Below are 17,818 nucleotides of genomic sequence, written 5' to 3'. Positions count from 1 at the left end.
CACGCACACTACACATACATAACACATAACACACAAACAGTAAAGATTGGGGACACACTACACAAACATGACACACAACACACAAACATTGAAGCTTGGGTGCACACTACACACACACTACACATACATAACACATACGCTACATACAACACACACACCATCATCCACCCACCGTAAAACCTGGGTACACACTACACACTCATTACACATACACAACACACACACATCTCCATTCACACACCGTAAAGCATGGAAACAGTCACATTGCTTCTCCATACACACTACACAAAAATAACACACTACGCACAACACACAATGCCAGGGATTCGGGTTAGGCCTGGAGAGGAATGAATTACACTGCTTCGGCATACACACAATGTACACACTACAGTGTACAACACACACACTACACATGTACACACAGCAAACACATACACACAACACACGAAAAACACATCAACATACACAGACACACCATGAGCCTGGGGAGAAAAGATTTACTGTGCTTCGACAAACACACAACACATACATAACACACAACACACATCAACACTGGCACCACATGGCTAGGAAAGATTTACCGTGTTTTGGCAAACACACTACACATACATAACACACAACACAAACACATCAATATGGACACAACACAGCAAGGAAAAAACAACTGTGCTATGCGACATCCACAGAAAAATCAACAGTCACACACACATCGCATGCATATAAGCAGACGCACATGAAAAAAAAAAACACAGGAAAATCGACAACGAAAGCACACACATTCACACTTCAGCACTCCAATGGAAAAATGCCAACAACTCTGACAATTCATACACAAGCAGCTATCATACTGTCTCTACACTTTCTAACACTCAACATTAAGTATATATATATATATATATACACTTAAAAACACACAACATAAATCTATTTTAAATATTAAGCAATTCACAGCCGTCAGGAAACCTAACTCAAACAATAAGCAATTCACAGCCGTCAGTAAACCTTAAAATAAAAAAAATTTAATAAGTAAAAATAAGCAATTCACAGCTGTCAGCAAACCTAACAAAACAAACAAGCCATTCACAGCCGTCAGGAAACCAAAACCAATAACTGAACAAGCACCACAGTCATCCTCAGTACAAAACAAACAACACACAGACCAACACGTCAGCATCAACATGGGTCACAGAAGGAGATGATGATGACAGCATCCTGGCAACAACATAAATCCTGGTGGTGGTTTGTTTTGTTTTTTTCCAGAAGGAACATTTCTTCTTCTTCTTCGTTCGTGGACTGCAACTCCCACGTTCACTCATATGAACACGAGTGGGTTTTTACGTGTATGACCACTTTTACCCCACCATGTAGGCAGCCATACTCCATTTTCGGGGGTAAGAAGTAACATCTGACACTGCTGCTTACACTGGTTCCAATGCAGCCAACAGCACAGGGCATGATCAGAACCGCCCAACTGATTTCTAAAAATTCAACTGCTTCAAATACAGAGCTCTGTGACATCTGATAATAAAATACCCCGCAAAATGATTCAGTTCATGACATAATATCTTATCAAAACTCCTAAAGCCAAATAAGACACAGCTGTGCTAAGGACGTCAGCCCTTGTACTAAATATATCATTCCCAAATTACAAAAAGAACAATTTAAAAAAAAAATCCAAAATACTTCCCAGCCCCACAATGGTACAAGGTGGCAATGGATGGCAATGAAGGCCAAAGGAAGGCAGCACATGAAAATGACACAATGAACAAGAGAGGCAAGGCCTTCAAGACTCACTTGTGATAAATTAAGTCCCCTTGCATTAATTACAGAGTAATTTCCCTTTTTTACTGTCTGCGCCAAAACGTTTGCAAAATTTAAAAAAAATTCCATGCTTTGCAAAAGAAGTTCCCGTTTGAACAAAAAATGATAATAATGACTCCTCTTGTGTCAGAATAAGAGGTCAAAGTGCCAAGTTTAGAGAATACAAAAAATATAAATATAACAGTAAATGCAGTTTGCATATAATTAGGCTTCTTTTTTTTTCTTCTTTTTTTTGTGCCCATCCCAGAGGTGCAATATTGTTTTAAACAAGATAACTGGAAAGAACTGATTTTTTCCTATTTTTATGCTCAATTTGGTGTCAACTGACAAAGTATTTGCAGAGAAAATGTCAATGTTAAAGTTCACCACGGACACACAGACACACAGACACACGGACACACACACACACACACACAGACAACCGAACACCAGGTTAAAACATAGACTCACTTTGTTTACACAAGTGAGTCAAAAATGATCTCTGATAAAGGTTTGGTCACCAGGCCAACAGCTATACATATATCGTCATCACCTTCCTCGTGACAAAACCATCAGAGAAAACACCAGGGAATATCACAACCCTTCAATAAAATTTCATCATCAATCATATACACATACATATATATATATATATATATATATATATATATATATCACATTGTACAGTGACAACACCGACAGATAAAAAAAAAAAAATTTTTTAACAGAAAAATGCAACACTTAAAAAATCACAAACAAAACCTCCTGAAGCCATAAAACTTGTGCTAAAAATCAAGGTAAATGTCAACCCAAACGAAAGAGAATATCAAATCAAATACCAAAACACCACACACTATGTACAAGACTGAATCAAAATAACCACACACACACACACACACGCTGCAAGCAACAGAAAAGAAAAAACGTTTCCAATCAGACTGGCACTCAAGTGTGAGTAGGATTCAAAGCCAGTCTCATCCTGTTGTTTTCTGATTTTTCCAACACCCCACTCCAAGCCAGCCAGCCGACATCCATCACCATACCATTTGCAGCTGAACATCTCATGCCGCCCGACAATGAGAATCAATGAAGGTCACACCACACCACACCACACCACCACCACACCACACAACACACCACACCACACCACCACCACCACACCACACCACCACCACACCACACCACCACCACCACATCACACCACACCACCACCACACCACAACCACCACCACACCACACCACACCACACCACCACCACACCACACCACCACACATCACCACCACACCACACCACCACCACGCTACACCACACCACACCACCACCACACCACACCACCACCACCACACCACACCACCACCACACCACACCACACCACACCACCACCACACCACACCACCACCACACATCACCACCACACCACACCACACCACACTACACCACCACCAACATCACAACACCTCTCACACGCCCGCACCATTCTTCTTCCAGTAATTTAGCACCCCTGTGAACTCATGTCAAGCTCTGTGGAAACGCTCATGCGCTACAAAAAACACAATCACAAAAACATAAAACAAAAAAACTGTGATTCAACACAGCACACTCACTACAGCACTTGAGGTCAACTTTTCAGGCTTTTTTTTTGTTGCTTTTTTTAACAAAAGCTTCGCTGTGCATACAAGTTTCAGACAAAGATTATTTCCATGTGTTGTAGACAAAGGATGTACAAAGGAGGAAGAGAAAGTTGAAGGGGGGATTAGTGGGTGATGGGGGCAAATGGTGGATGAGGGGGATGGGGGGGGGGAGGGGGCGGGGAAGGGGGATGGGGTTCAGGTCATCATTCTATCACCAGCAGACCTCTGTAAACAGAAAGGCCTGAAAATGTTTGGTGCTGTAACCTTCAGGTCAAGAGTGAGCCGTAACAAGTGAGGAAAGAAAGAAAAACCGTCTGTAACAAACGACAACAAAAACGACAAAGAAAGAAAAACCATCTGTAACAAACCACAACAAAAACGACAAAGAAAGAAAAACCGTCTGTAACAAACCACAACAAAAACGACAAAGAAAGAAAAACCGTCTGTAACAAACGACAACAAAAACGACAAAGAAAGAAAAACAATCTGTAACAAACGACAACAAAAACGACAAAGAAAGAAAAACCATCTGTAACAAACCATAACAAGTAACAAACCATAACAAAAATGACAACAACAAAAAAAACCCATCTGTAACAAAGGACAACAGAAAATAATAGCCATCATCTTGATATAAAGCAAGACTGCCGACGCCTTTTGCAGCAACTGTACAACACTGAGAAAAACTTGAAACAACAACACTGACTGGTTTGCTTACAGCCACACTGTGTGTGTCAGGATATGCTAAATGCTATCCACATGTCAGCACTGTGTGTGTCAAGATATGCTAAATGCTATCCAGATGTCAGCACTGTGTGTGTCAGGATATGCTAAATGCTATCCAGATGCCCGCACTGTGTGTCAGGATATGCTAAATGCTATCCAGATGCCCGCACTGTGTGTCAGGATATGCTAAATGCTATCCAGATGCTCGCAGTGTGTGTGTCAGGATATGCCAAATGCTACCCAGATGTCAGCACTGTGTGAGTAATGATATGTTAAATGCTATACACATGTCAGCACTGTGTGTGTCAGGATATGCTAAATGATATCCAGATGCTCGCACTGTGTGTGTCAGGATATGCTAAATGCTATCCAGATGTCTGCACTGTGTGTGTCAGGATATGCCAAATGCTATCCAGATGCTCGCACTGTGTGTGTCAGGATATGCTAAATGCTACCCAGATGCCCGCACTGTGTGAGTAATGATATGCTAAATGCTATCCAGATGTCAGCACTGTGTCAGGATATGCTAAATGCTATCCACATCATCAACAGCAACCTTAATCCACAGGCACAGATGCTGTTTGACCGAGAGGCATATGGATTCAGCCATGTTCTCTCTTGTTCATGCAAATAGCTAAGCTGATGGGTCAACTCAATGCAATGTAAACACGCACACAATTAGCCGAGCATCATCACATGAGACCAAGGATAGTAGTGGCTGCCCTGACCTCATGATCGATATGTCTAAAAGCGTCTGGGTAATGTTACAACAGGAAAACATGTGACCATGCTATGACGTTGAAAATGAACTCGTCGGTACTATTCTGAGACCTAACGCTAGGATAAACTGCTGTCAAGTGTAAGTAAATACGGCAAAATCTTAACAGATGGCATCTCTGGAGTAATGATACATGCTAAATCAGTAAATGCTAACCAAATGCTGGCACTGTGTGAGTGACTGTATGCTAAAGATTGCCCCCAACAGTGCAGGCTGTAAGCAAGCCAGAGACACAGAGACACAATGACACAGTGACACAATGACACAGTGACACAATGACACAGTGACACAGTGACACAATGACACAGTGACACAGTGCCAGACATGCACCAGGCCTCACCCATGTGGTGACCCCGAAGTCCACTCTGGTAATGGAAGCGGAACAGTGCTGCCAGGACAACACACACACTCCTGTCTTATCCACTCTTTGGACAACACACAGACTCCTGTCTTATCCACTCTTTGGACAACTCACACACTTCTGTCTTTTCCACTTTTTGGACAACTCACACACTCCTGTCTTATCCACTCTTTGGACAACTCACACACTTCTGTCTTTTCCACTTTTTGGACAACTCACACACTCCTGTCTTATCCACTCTTTGGACAACTCACACACTTCTGTCTTATCCACTCTTTGGACAACTCACACTATCTCACCTTATCCACTCTTTGGACAACTCACACACTCCTGTCTTATCCACTCTTGGTGTTACAGACACAACATAATACACACAATGACAGCCCAACACGTCCTGTTCTCACTTGACACCAGTGAAACCTGCAGAACAAAATCACATCTCCACTCCTGTCTCATGAACACATCGTGTGAGACACGGAGGATTCCAACTCAAACACTCTCCTGTGTTATTCACTCTCTGACACCCGAGGAAAAGGAACAAGTACACTCCTGTAAAAATGAACACATCATGTGAGACACCAAAGATTCCAACTCAAACACTCTCCTGTGTTATTCACTCTCTGACACCCGAGGAAAAGGAACAAGTACACTCCTGTAAAAATGAACACATCATGTGAGACACCAAAGATTCCAACTCAAACACTCTCTTGTGTTATTCACTCTCTGACACCCGAGGACAAGGAACAAGCACACTCTTGTCTCATGAACACATCAGCTCGCGCTTTGATTCGTACTCCTGCTGTTTATTCTTTTTGTCGTCCTGAGCTTTTGTCTCTGTTTCAGGAGCCTTTCTTTTAACATTGAAGAAACATAGTTCATAGTTAAGGAGCCATGAACGTCAACATCCAATCACGCATGCGCAAACAACAGACAACACTTTACATTTTGATCGTCCGCATTCAAGCCTGCTTTCTTGGTGTGTCTTTTATTTAATTTTCTTTCGCCTCTGTCAATTTTTTAGTGCCAACTGGGCACTCTCGACAGAAAATTTGCGTGCCCAAGCCAACTTTTCGTAGCATTTCCACCCGAGCACCCGCTAAATTCGAACTATGAAAAGACACTGGGTAAATCAGGGACAAGACACCACTGATGATCACAATGTATAGTGGGACTCAACAGAGACAAGACATCACTGATGATCACAATGTATAGTGGGACTCAACAGAGACAAGACACCACTGATGATCACTATGTATAGTGGGACTCAACAGAGACAAGAAAATGCCAATAATTCCAACATGCACGCACGCACGCATGTACACTCACACACGCATGTACTCACACATGCGTGCACACACACACACACACACACACAGAGTTTCCGTCATACAATCACTTTCAATCCGACGATGACAACAGCCACAAACAATTTAAAAAGAAAACAATAACAATAATAACAAACATAATGATAATGATAAAACGATAACAATGACAACAACAGCAATAAAGAAGTTGATAATACCAAGACCAATATCATCATCATAATGATTAGTATCCACAGCACACTGGATGGAAAACAAGCACACAGAAAAAACGTGCCGAATCGTGTCAAGCCAGAAATAAGAACCTCACACACACACACACACACACACACACACACACACACACACACACACCACACATTCAGTCGGTTCTTTTAAGCAAAGTAGCAACAACAGGATTGTCGACCATGTGTCACAACCATGAGTGATGTCCCCTGTCATGCCCAAAATCGGAGGGTGTGAAGCAAACAAAAAATATGTAGTTCCATCTTCAGTGTGTGGTTCAAAAATAATATTGAACACACACACACACACACACACACAGATTCATCTTCCAACACAACACGTGGAGTGATGGCCTAGAGGTAACACGTCCGCCTAGGAAACGAGAGAATCTGAGCGCGTTGGTTTGAAGCACGGCTCAGCCGCCGATATTTTCTCCCCCTCCACCTTGAGTGGTGGTCTGGACGCTAGTCATTCGGATGAAACGATAAACCGAGGTCCCATGTGCAGCATGCACTTAGCGCATGTAAAGGAACCCACGGCAACAAAAGGGTTGTTCCTGGCAAAATTCTGTAGAAAAATCCACTTCGATAGGAAAAACAAATAAAACTGCACGCAGGAAAAAATACAAAAAAAATTGGGTGGTGCTGTAGTATAGCGACGCGCTCTCCCTGGGGAGAGCAGCCCGAATTTCACTCAGAGAAATCTGCTGTGATAAAAAGAAATACAAATACATATACACTGTACCCGTCACTCAAACCAAACAAGATGCAAAAAACCAAAACCCCAGAAAGCACCTACCCATGGAGTCGTGTCCGGTGAGAGGGGCGGGTGCGGGCTGCACGACGTGCATGTTGGAGCGGGGCCTCTGGTTCGGGTCCAGGTGCATCATGGCGCCCCCTGGCCCCATCATCATGGTCTCCCTGCCCAGCTGGCTGCCTGGCCGTCCCATCATGCCCAGCGGGACTCGCACCTGCCCCATCTGCACGTTGGGCGCCGGGGCGTAGGGCCCCTGGATTCGAACCGGGGTGTTGCTGTTGCCTTCAGCACACAGACAGACGCTGACAGGTTAGATACACAGACACTGACAGGTTGGATACACAGTCACACTGACAGGTTGGATACACAGACACTGACAGGTTGGATACACAGACACTGACAGGTTGGATACACAGACACACTGACAGGTTGGATACACAGACACACTGACAGGTTGGATACACAGACACACTGACAGGTTAGATACACAGACACACTGACAGGTTGGATACAGACACACTGACAGGTTAGATGCACAGACACACTGACAGGTTAGATACACAGACACACTGACAGGTTAGATACACAGACACTGACAGGTTGGATACACAGTCACACTGACAGGTTAGATACACAGACACACTGACAGGTTGGATACACAGACACTGACAGGTTAGATACACAGTCACACTGACAGGTTGGATACACAGTCACACTGACAGGTTAGATACACAGACACACTGACAGGTTGGATACACAGTCACTGACAGGTTGGATACACAGACACTGACAGGTTGGATACACAGTCACACTGACAGGTTGGATACACAGACACTGACAGGTTAGATACACAGTCACACTGACAGGTTGGATACACAGACACTGACAGGTTAGATACACAGACACACTGACAGGTTGGATACACAGTCACTGACAGGTTGGATACACAGACACTGACAGGTTGGATACACAGACACACTGACAGGTTGGATACACAGTCACTGACAGGTTGGATACACAGACACTGACAGGTTGGATACACAGACACACTGACAGGTTAGATACACAGACACTGACAGGTTGGATACACAGACACACTGACATGTTGGATACACAGACACACTGACAGGTTAGATACACAGACACTGACAGGTTGGATACACAGTCACTGACAGGTTGGATACACAGACACACTGACAGGTTGGATACACAGACACTGACAGGTTAGATACACAGACACTGACAGGTTGGATACACAGTCACTGACAGGTTGGATACACAGACACTGACAGGTTGGATACACAGACACTGACAGGTTGGATACACAGACACACTGACAGGTTAGATACACAGACACTGACAGGTTGGATACACAGACACACTGACATGTTGGATACACAGACACACTGACAGGTTAGATACACAGACACTGACAGGTTGGATACACAGTCACTGACAGGTTGGATACACAGACACACTGACAGGTTGGATACACAGACACACTGACAGGTTGGATACACAGACACACTGACAGGTTAGATACACAGACACTGACAGGTTGGATACACAGTCACTGACAGGTTGGATACACAGACACTGACAGGTTGGATACACAGACACACTGACAGGTTGGATACACAGACACACTGACAGGTTAGATACACAGACACACTGACAGGTTGGATACACAGACACTGACAGGTTGGATACACAGACACACTGACAGGTTGGATACACAGACACTGACAGGTTGGATACACAGACACTGACAGGTTAGATACACAGACACACTGACAGGTTGGATACACAGACACACTGACAGGTTGGATACACAGACACTGACAGGTTGGATACACAGACACTGACAGGTTAGATACACAGACACACTGACAGGTTGGATACACAGACACACTGACAGGTTGGATACACAGACACTGACAGGTTGGATACACAGACACACTGACAGGTTAGATACACAGACACACTGACAGGTTGGATACACAGACACTGACAGGTTGGATACACAGACACACTGACAGGTTGGATACACAGACACACTGACAGGTTGGATACACAGACACTGACAGGTTGGATACACAGACACACTGACATGTTGGATACACAGACACTGACAGGTTAGATACACACTGACAGGTTAGATACACAGACACTGACAGGTTAGATACACAGACACTGACAGGTTGGATACACAGACACACTGACAGGTTAGATACACAGACACTGACAGGTTGGATACACAGACACACTGACAGGTTGGATACACAGACACTGACAGGTTGGATACACAGACACACTGACAGGTTACACGTTAGAGGCCAGGGCATAGGGGTCAAAGGAAGGCACTCCAAAATTGCTTTCTAGAACACACACACACACACACACACACAACCTACTCCACACACACACACGCCAAACCCCCTCCCCTCACCCCCACACATACATACACACACATGCCCCCCCAAACACACACACACACACACACACACACACACACACAACCTACTCCACACACACACACGCCAAACCCCCTCCCCTCACCCCCACCCCCACACATACATACACACACATGCCCCCCCAAACACACATACACACACACCCCCACACACACGCCCCCCCCGACACACACACACACACACATACACCACCCCCCCTCCCACCCTCACCCCCCACACACACAAAGACACCAACAACCCCCCCCCCACACACACACACACACCCTCTCCCCATACACACACTCAAACACACCTACAGGCTACACCCATACCACCACGACAAACCCACAAACAACCCCCCAACACACTACCCCAACACTCCTCCCCCCACATACACACACACCCACACACACACACACAATATCCACACATCCCACCCCCAAACCCACACACAAACATCGCCCCCCTCACACACAAACACCGCCCCCCCACACACAAACATCGCCCCCCCCCTCCACACACAAACACCGCCTCCCCCACACACAAAACCCCCGCATCCATCCACCCCACACACACAAACATCACCCCCCCACACACAAACATCGGCCCTCACACACACAAACATCGCCCCCCCACACACAACACCCCCGCATACATCACCCCTACACACACAAACATCACCCCCACACACACAAACATCGCCCCCCTCACACACAACACCCCCATATCCATCCACCCCACACACACAAACATCACCCCCCCTCACACACAAACATCACCCCACACACACACAAACATCGCCCCTCACACACACAACACCCCCGCATCCATCCGCCCCCCACACACACAAACACTCCCCCACCCCTCAACCCCCATCCCCCCAAACCCCCCCACCCCCTTACCAGGCGAGTACTGTCCCTGGCTCTGAGAGACTGGCGGGGGAGGCTGCTGTGTGGGCGGGGGTGCCTGCGGGGGGCTGGGGGCCACAGGGGGCGGGATGGAGCGGTAGTGGCTGCCCCCCGCCCTGCCCAGCGTGCCCCCACCCCCCTGCTGCTGCTGCTGTTGCCCCTGACGATACTGGGGGGGCGTGGGGGGGCGGGTGGTGGGGGCCTGGCTTCCTGAACTGCTGCTGCTGACAGACGGACTGCGGCCTGTGCGCGGGGTGGTGCTCTGCGACTGGGGCTGTGGACATCATCGTTAGGATATCATTACAGGTGTTGACAGGTATCACTACAGGTGCTGACAGGTGTATAACACGATACTACAGGGACTGTGACCTGTGGACATCATCGTTAAGATATCATTACAGGTGTTGACAGGTATCATTACAAGTGTTGACAGGTATTACAGGTGTTGACAGGTGTATAACACTACACTACAGGGACTGTGACCTGTGGACATCATCGTTACAGGTATCATTACAGGTGCTGACAGGTATCATTACAGGTGTTGACAGGTGTACAACATGACACTACAGGGACTGTGACCTGTGGACATCATCGTTAGGATATCATTACAGGTGTTGACAGGTGTATAACACGATACTACAGGGACTGTGACCTGTGGACATCATCGTTACAGGTATCATTACAGGTGTTGACAGGTATCATTACAGGTGTTGACAGGTGTACAACATGACACTACAGGGATTGTGACCTGTGGACATCATCGTTACAGGTATCATTACAGGTGTTGACAGGTATTATTACAGGTGTTGACAGGTATCATTACAGGTGTTGACAGGTGTATAACACGATACTACAGGGACTGTGACCTGTGGACATCATCGTTACAGGTGTCATTACAGGTGTTGACAGGTATCATTACTGGTGTTGACAGGTGTATAACATGACACTACAGGGACTGTGACCTGTGGACATCATCGTTAAGATATCATTACAGGTGTTGACAGGTATCATTACAGGTGTTGACAGGTGTATAACACGATACTACAGGGACTGTGACCTGTGGACATCATCGTTAAGATATCATTACAGGTGCTGACAGGTATCATTACAGGTGTTGACAGGTGTACAACATGACACTACAGGGACTGTGACCTGTGGACATCATCGTTACAGGTATCAATACAGGTGCTGACAGGTATCATTACAGGTGTTGACAGGTGTATAACACGATACTACAGGGACTGTGACCTGTGGACATCATCGTTACAGGTATCAATACAGGTGTTGACAGGTATTATTACAGGTGTTGACAGGTATCATTACAGGTGTTGACAGGTGTATAACACGATACTACAGGGACTGTGACCTGTGGACATCATCGTTACAGGTATCAATACAGGTGCTGACAGGTATCATTACAGGTGTTGACAGGTGTACAACATGACACTACAGGGACTGTGACCTGTGGACATCATCGTTACAGGTATCATTACAGGTGTTGACAGGTATTATTACAGGTGTTGACAGGTATCATTACAGGTGTTGACAGGTGTATAACACGATACTACAGGGACTGTGACCTGTGGACATCATCGTTACAGGTATCAATACAGGTGCTGACAGGTATCATTACAGGTGTTGACAGGTGTATAACATGACGCTACAGGGACTGTGACCTGTGGACATCATCATTACATGTATCATTACAGGTGTTGACAGGTATCATTACAGGTGTTGACAGGTGTATAACACGATACTACAGGGACTGTGACCTGTGGACATCATTATTACAGGTATCATTACAGGTGTTGACAGGTATCATTACAGGTGTTGACAGGTGTATAACACTACACTACAGGGACTGAGGCCTGTGGACATTATTATTACAGTTATCATTACAGGTGTTGACAGGTATCATTACAGGTGTTGACAGGTGCATAACACTACACTACAGGGACTGAGGCCTGTGGACATCATTATTACAGGTATCATTACAGGTGTTGACAGGTATCATTACTGGTGTTGACAGGTGTATAACATGACACTACAAGGACTGAGGCTTGTGGACATCATCGTTAAGATATCACTACAGGTGTTGACAGGTATCATTACAGGTGTTGACAGGTGTCATTACAGGTGTTGACAGGTATCATTACAGGTGTTGACGGGTGTATAACACTACACTACAGGGACTGCAACCTGTGGACATCATCATTAAGATATCACTACAGGTGTTGACAGGTATCATTACAGGTGTTGACAGGTGTCATTACAGGTGTTGGCAGGTATCATTACAGGTGTTGACGGGTGTATAACACTACACTACAGGGACTGCAACCTGTGGACATCATCGTTACAGGAATCATTACAGGTGTTGACAGGTATCATGTGTTGACATGTATCATTACAGGTGTTGACAGGTGTATAACACTACACTACAGGGACTGCAACCTGTGGACATCATCGTTACAGGTATCATTACAGGTGTTGACAGGTAACATTACAGGTGTTGACAGGTGTATAACACGGCACTACAGGGACTGTGACCTGTGGACATCATTGTTACAGGTATCATTACAGGTGTTGACAGGTATCATTACAGGTGTTGACAGGTGTATAACACGATACTACAAGGACTGTGACCTGTGGACATCATCGTTACATGTATCATTACAGGTGTTGACAGGTATCATTACAGGTGTTGACAGATGTATAACACGACACTACAAGGACTGTGACCTGTGGACATGATTGTTACAGGTATCATTACAGGTGCTGACAGTTATCATTACAGGTGTTGACAGGTGTATAACATGACATTACAGGGACTGTGACCTGTGGACATCATTGTTACAGGTATCATTACAGGTGTTGACAGGTATCATTACAGGTGTTGACAGGTGTATAACATGACACTACAGGGACTGTGACCTGTGGACATCATCGTTACAGGTATCATGACAGGTGTTGACAGGTATCATTACAGGTGTTGACAGATGTATAACACGACACTACAAGGACTGTGACCTGTGGACATCATCATTACATGTATCATTACAGATGCTGACAGGTGTATAACATGACACTACAGGGACTACGACCTGTGGACATCATTGTTACAGGTATCATTACAGGTGCTGACAGGTATCATTACAGGTGTTTACAAGTATATAACACTACACAATAGGGACTGTGACCTGTGGACATCATCGTTAAGATATCATTACAGGTGTTGACAGGTGTCATTACAGGTGTTGACAGGTGTCATTACAGGTGTTGACAGGTGTCATTACAGGTGTTTACAAGTATATAACACTACACAACAGGGACTGTGGCCTGTTCTCTGTGTGGCGCTCTGACACTGGGGCTGTGGACATCATCGTTACTTACAGGTGTTCACAGGTGTCCATCACAGGTGATCATCAGAAACCATGACAGCCATGTACTCATAAAATATTATGCAGTTTCACCTACAGGAAAATGATATCGATTTCCCAAATTGAAAAACTCTTAGAATAATTATTACTTTCTCAGTAAAAGAAGATGATAATTAAGCATTACGAAAAGTCAGCCAGTTCAACACCCATTACAGTCTACAGTGTTCCTTTCCATGCTATTGTCCTGCTACCTAGAATACACCTGTGTGTGTGTGTGTGTGTGTGTGTGTGTGTGTGTGTGTGTGTGTGTGTGTGTGCGTGTGTGTGTGTGTTGATGCTGATTATTGTCAGTGCTCTGGGCCCCAATGCTAAGCAGGTAGAGTGCATTGTACATGTCCACTGTTCTGATCACAATCATCATCACCATTACATGCACGTGAACTCACCCTGACCCCATGGCCGATGTCATCCAGACTGGAATAGTCGATGGCTTTGCGTGTGTACTTGATTGGTCGTTCCGTCTGCTCGGGGAAGAGAATGCCACTCTTGACTCCCATTGGTCGAGAGGCTGTGCGATTGGTGGTCAGCACGCCAATCTCTCGCCGGGCTACTTTCTCTTTGTGGATCATCACGATCTGTCACACACAGCACACTGTTCAATGTGTCACACACAACACACACTGTTCAATGTGTCACACACAACACACTGTTCAATGTGTCACACACAGCACACTGTTCAATGTGTCACACACAACACACACTGTTCAATGTGTCACACACAACACACACTGTTCAATGTGTCACACACAGCACACTGTTCAATGTGTCACACACAGCACACTGTTCAATGTGTCACACACAGCACACTGTTCAATGTGTCACACACAGCACACTGTTCAATGTGTCACACACAACACACTGTTCAATGTGTCACACACAGCACACTGTTCAATGTGTCACACACAGCACACTGTTGTCACACACAGCACACTGTTCAATGTGTCACACACAGCACACTGTTCAATGTGTCACACACAACACACTGTTCAATGTGTCACACACAACACACTGTTCAATGTGTCACACACAGCACACTGTTCAATGTGTCACACACAGCACACTGTTCAATGTGTCACACACAACACACACAGTTCAATGTGCCACACACACAACATACACTGTTCAATGTGTCACACACAACACACTGTTCAATGTCACACACACTGTTCAATGTATCACAACACACAATGTTCAATGTGTCACACACAACACACTGTTCAATGTGTCACACACAACACACACTGTTCAATGTGTCAGACACAACACACACTGTTCAATGTGTCACACAAAACATACACTGTTCAATGTGTCAGACACATAACAGTACACACACTGCCACTGAGGTTTCTGTTCAATTTAGAGCGCCAACAAAAAAAAAAAAAATGATGACAGCCAATTATTGAAACCATGCATATTCACACAAACCACACATACATGTATTTATAACACACACACACACACACACACACACACACACACACACACACACTCACAGAGTACACACACACACACACACACACAGCACACACACACCTGAGACAGGTGGTTAACGGAAGACTCCATGTTGGCAAGCTGTGACTGTTGCAGGTCCAGGAGGCGGAGGAAGTTGGTGGCCAACTGGTTCACCTGGTATGCCACTGACGCCAGGGAGTGGGTTGTGTAGTTCTTCGTCTCCTCCAGAGCCTTCCGCTTGTCACTGGCCTGCAAGGATAGGGCGCAATAGCCAAGTGGTTAAAGCATTTGGACTTTCAATCTGAGGGTCCCGGGTTCGAATCTCGGTAACGGTGCCTGGTGGGTTGTTTTAAGAGTGTAGATTTTTCCAATCTCCCAGTTCAACATGTGCAGACCTGCTAGTGCCTTAACCCCCTTTGTGTGTACACATGTATATAAATATATATATGCATGCAGAAGATCAAATACACATTCTAAAGATCCTATAATCCATGTCAGCATTCCGTGGGTTATGGAAACAAGAACATGTTTACATACCCAGCATGCACACCACCGAAAACAGAGTATGGCTGCCCACACTGAAAGTGTGTGTGTATGTGTGTGTGTGTGTGTGTGTGTGTGTCTGTGTGTGGTCTGTGTGTGTGTGTGTGTGTGTGTGTCTGTGTGTGTGTGTGTCTGTGTGTCTGTGCGTGTGTGCTGATTATCTGGTTGTGTTTTGCCACATCTGATGCAATTTATCTTCATGAGATAAATGATAATAAAGAACTTATTCACATCTTTTCTATTATAATCAATGTGCAATATAGTAGGCTATGCTCATAATCATATTAAAAAAATGTTTCTTAATTGTTTGTTTTTACATTCAAAATATTACCTGCTATGTGTGGAATGAATGTATGAAACGGTGTATGTGATATTTTTACATTTGTGTCTTCGTTATATTCCTAATAGCTGTTGTTGTTGTTTTTTACAGTTGTGGTCTCCATGATGTTTACTAGTCTATGTTGTGATAATGCACCAGACCAAATAAATTCTCCAGTTGGAAATAATAAAGTTATTCTTTTCTTTTCTTATCTTACATGGCAGGGTAAATAACAAAACAGTCGTCTTCATCGTAAAATGTTATGTGTCTGAAAGTGTATGTGTGTATAACTTAAACCTGACTAACGACACAGGAAACGAATGATGAGCACCCAATGGCAGCCGTCATTCAGCTTTACCCAAGTAAGATACCTACTGTGGAAATGACCCCGTGTTTGTAAAGCACTTTGAGCTTAGTCTCCGACCGAGGATAGGCCCTATTTAAGTATCCATATCACCATCATTCATTCATTCATCAAGGAACAACATCATCAGGTGATGTATACTGCCTTCACACCACAGGCAATGGCACCATACTGCTGTTGGTGACTGTGTCAACTACATTCGCATACACGCAGGCACACACACGGGCGCACCCACGCATGCACAAACATACACACAGCGTTGTTTAACTCCAACTTAAAATGTAGTATTATCTTACCCAAATGTTTTTTCTTTTTACACAATAACTTATGAGTGCATGGTGATCGGGGAAGGGTGTGTCAGTTATTCCTTTTCTCACTTTGATATTTGCTAGTGGGCATTTCAGGTAAGCCGAAAGAGAATTTTATGTTTTGGTTGAAGCAAACAATAAAGCATTTTGAACTGAATTGAACTGAAGTGTCACACTCACAGAAGATGAGTTTTACCAATTTAAGGGAAATATTTCTCCCGTTGTTCATGATGGCCCTTAAGTGTGTCATAGGAGAGGAGTTCCACCATCATTAGGAAAGCAATTCCACTTATGATTCATGATCATTCGTTCTTGAAATCAGCTGTTCTGAAACTGATGGGATGGCTGCTGCAATGCGTTTGGTCAAAGTTAGCTCCTGTTTAATCTTGGAACATCTGCTGAATTATACAACTGTAATAACGGAACCTGATTGT

General features: G+C 44.7%; 1 protein-coding gene across 3 annotated transcripts in view; it reads right to left on the bottom strand.

The window, feature by feature from the left end:
- LOC143276722 (abl interactor 2-like) overlaps positions 1–17,818 on the bottom strand; it is a 36,683-nt gene that overhangs the window by 17,178 nt on the left and 1,687 nt on the right. For 2 of the 3 annotated variants that reach the window (XM_076581381.1, XM_076581383.1), the window contains exons 2-5: positions 15,932–16,099; positions 14,785–14,973; positions 10,956–11,235; positions 7,643–7,882 (exon numbers count right to left, since the gene is read on the bottom strand). In XM_076581381.1, coding sequence (XP_076437496.1) covers positions 7,643–7,882; positions 10,956–11,235; positions 14,785–14,973; positions 15,932–16,099 — 877 coding nt within the window. Of the gene's footprint in view, positions 1–5,276; positions 5,325–7,642; positions 7,883–10,955; positions 11,236–14,784; positions 14,974–15,931; positions 16,100–17,818 lie in introns of all 3 variants that reach the window. The other variant, XM_076581382.1, reaches the window with a different exon arrangement.

Source organism: Babylonia areolata, chromosome 32 (genome assembly GCF_041734735.1).
Source record: "Babylonia areolata isolate BAREFJ2019XMU chromosome 32, ASM4173473v1, whole genome shotgun sequence".
Lineage (NCBI taxonomy): Eukaryota > Metazoa > Mollusca > Gastropoda > Neogastropoda > Buccinidae > Babylonia > Babylonia areolata.
This window is presented reverse-complemented; position numbering and strand designations above follow the sequence as displayed.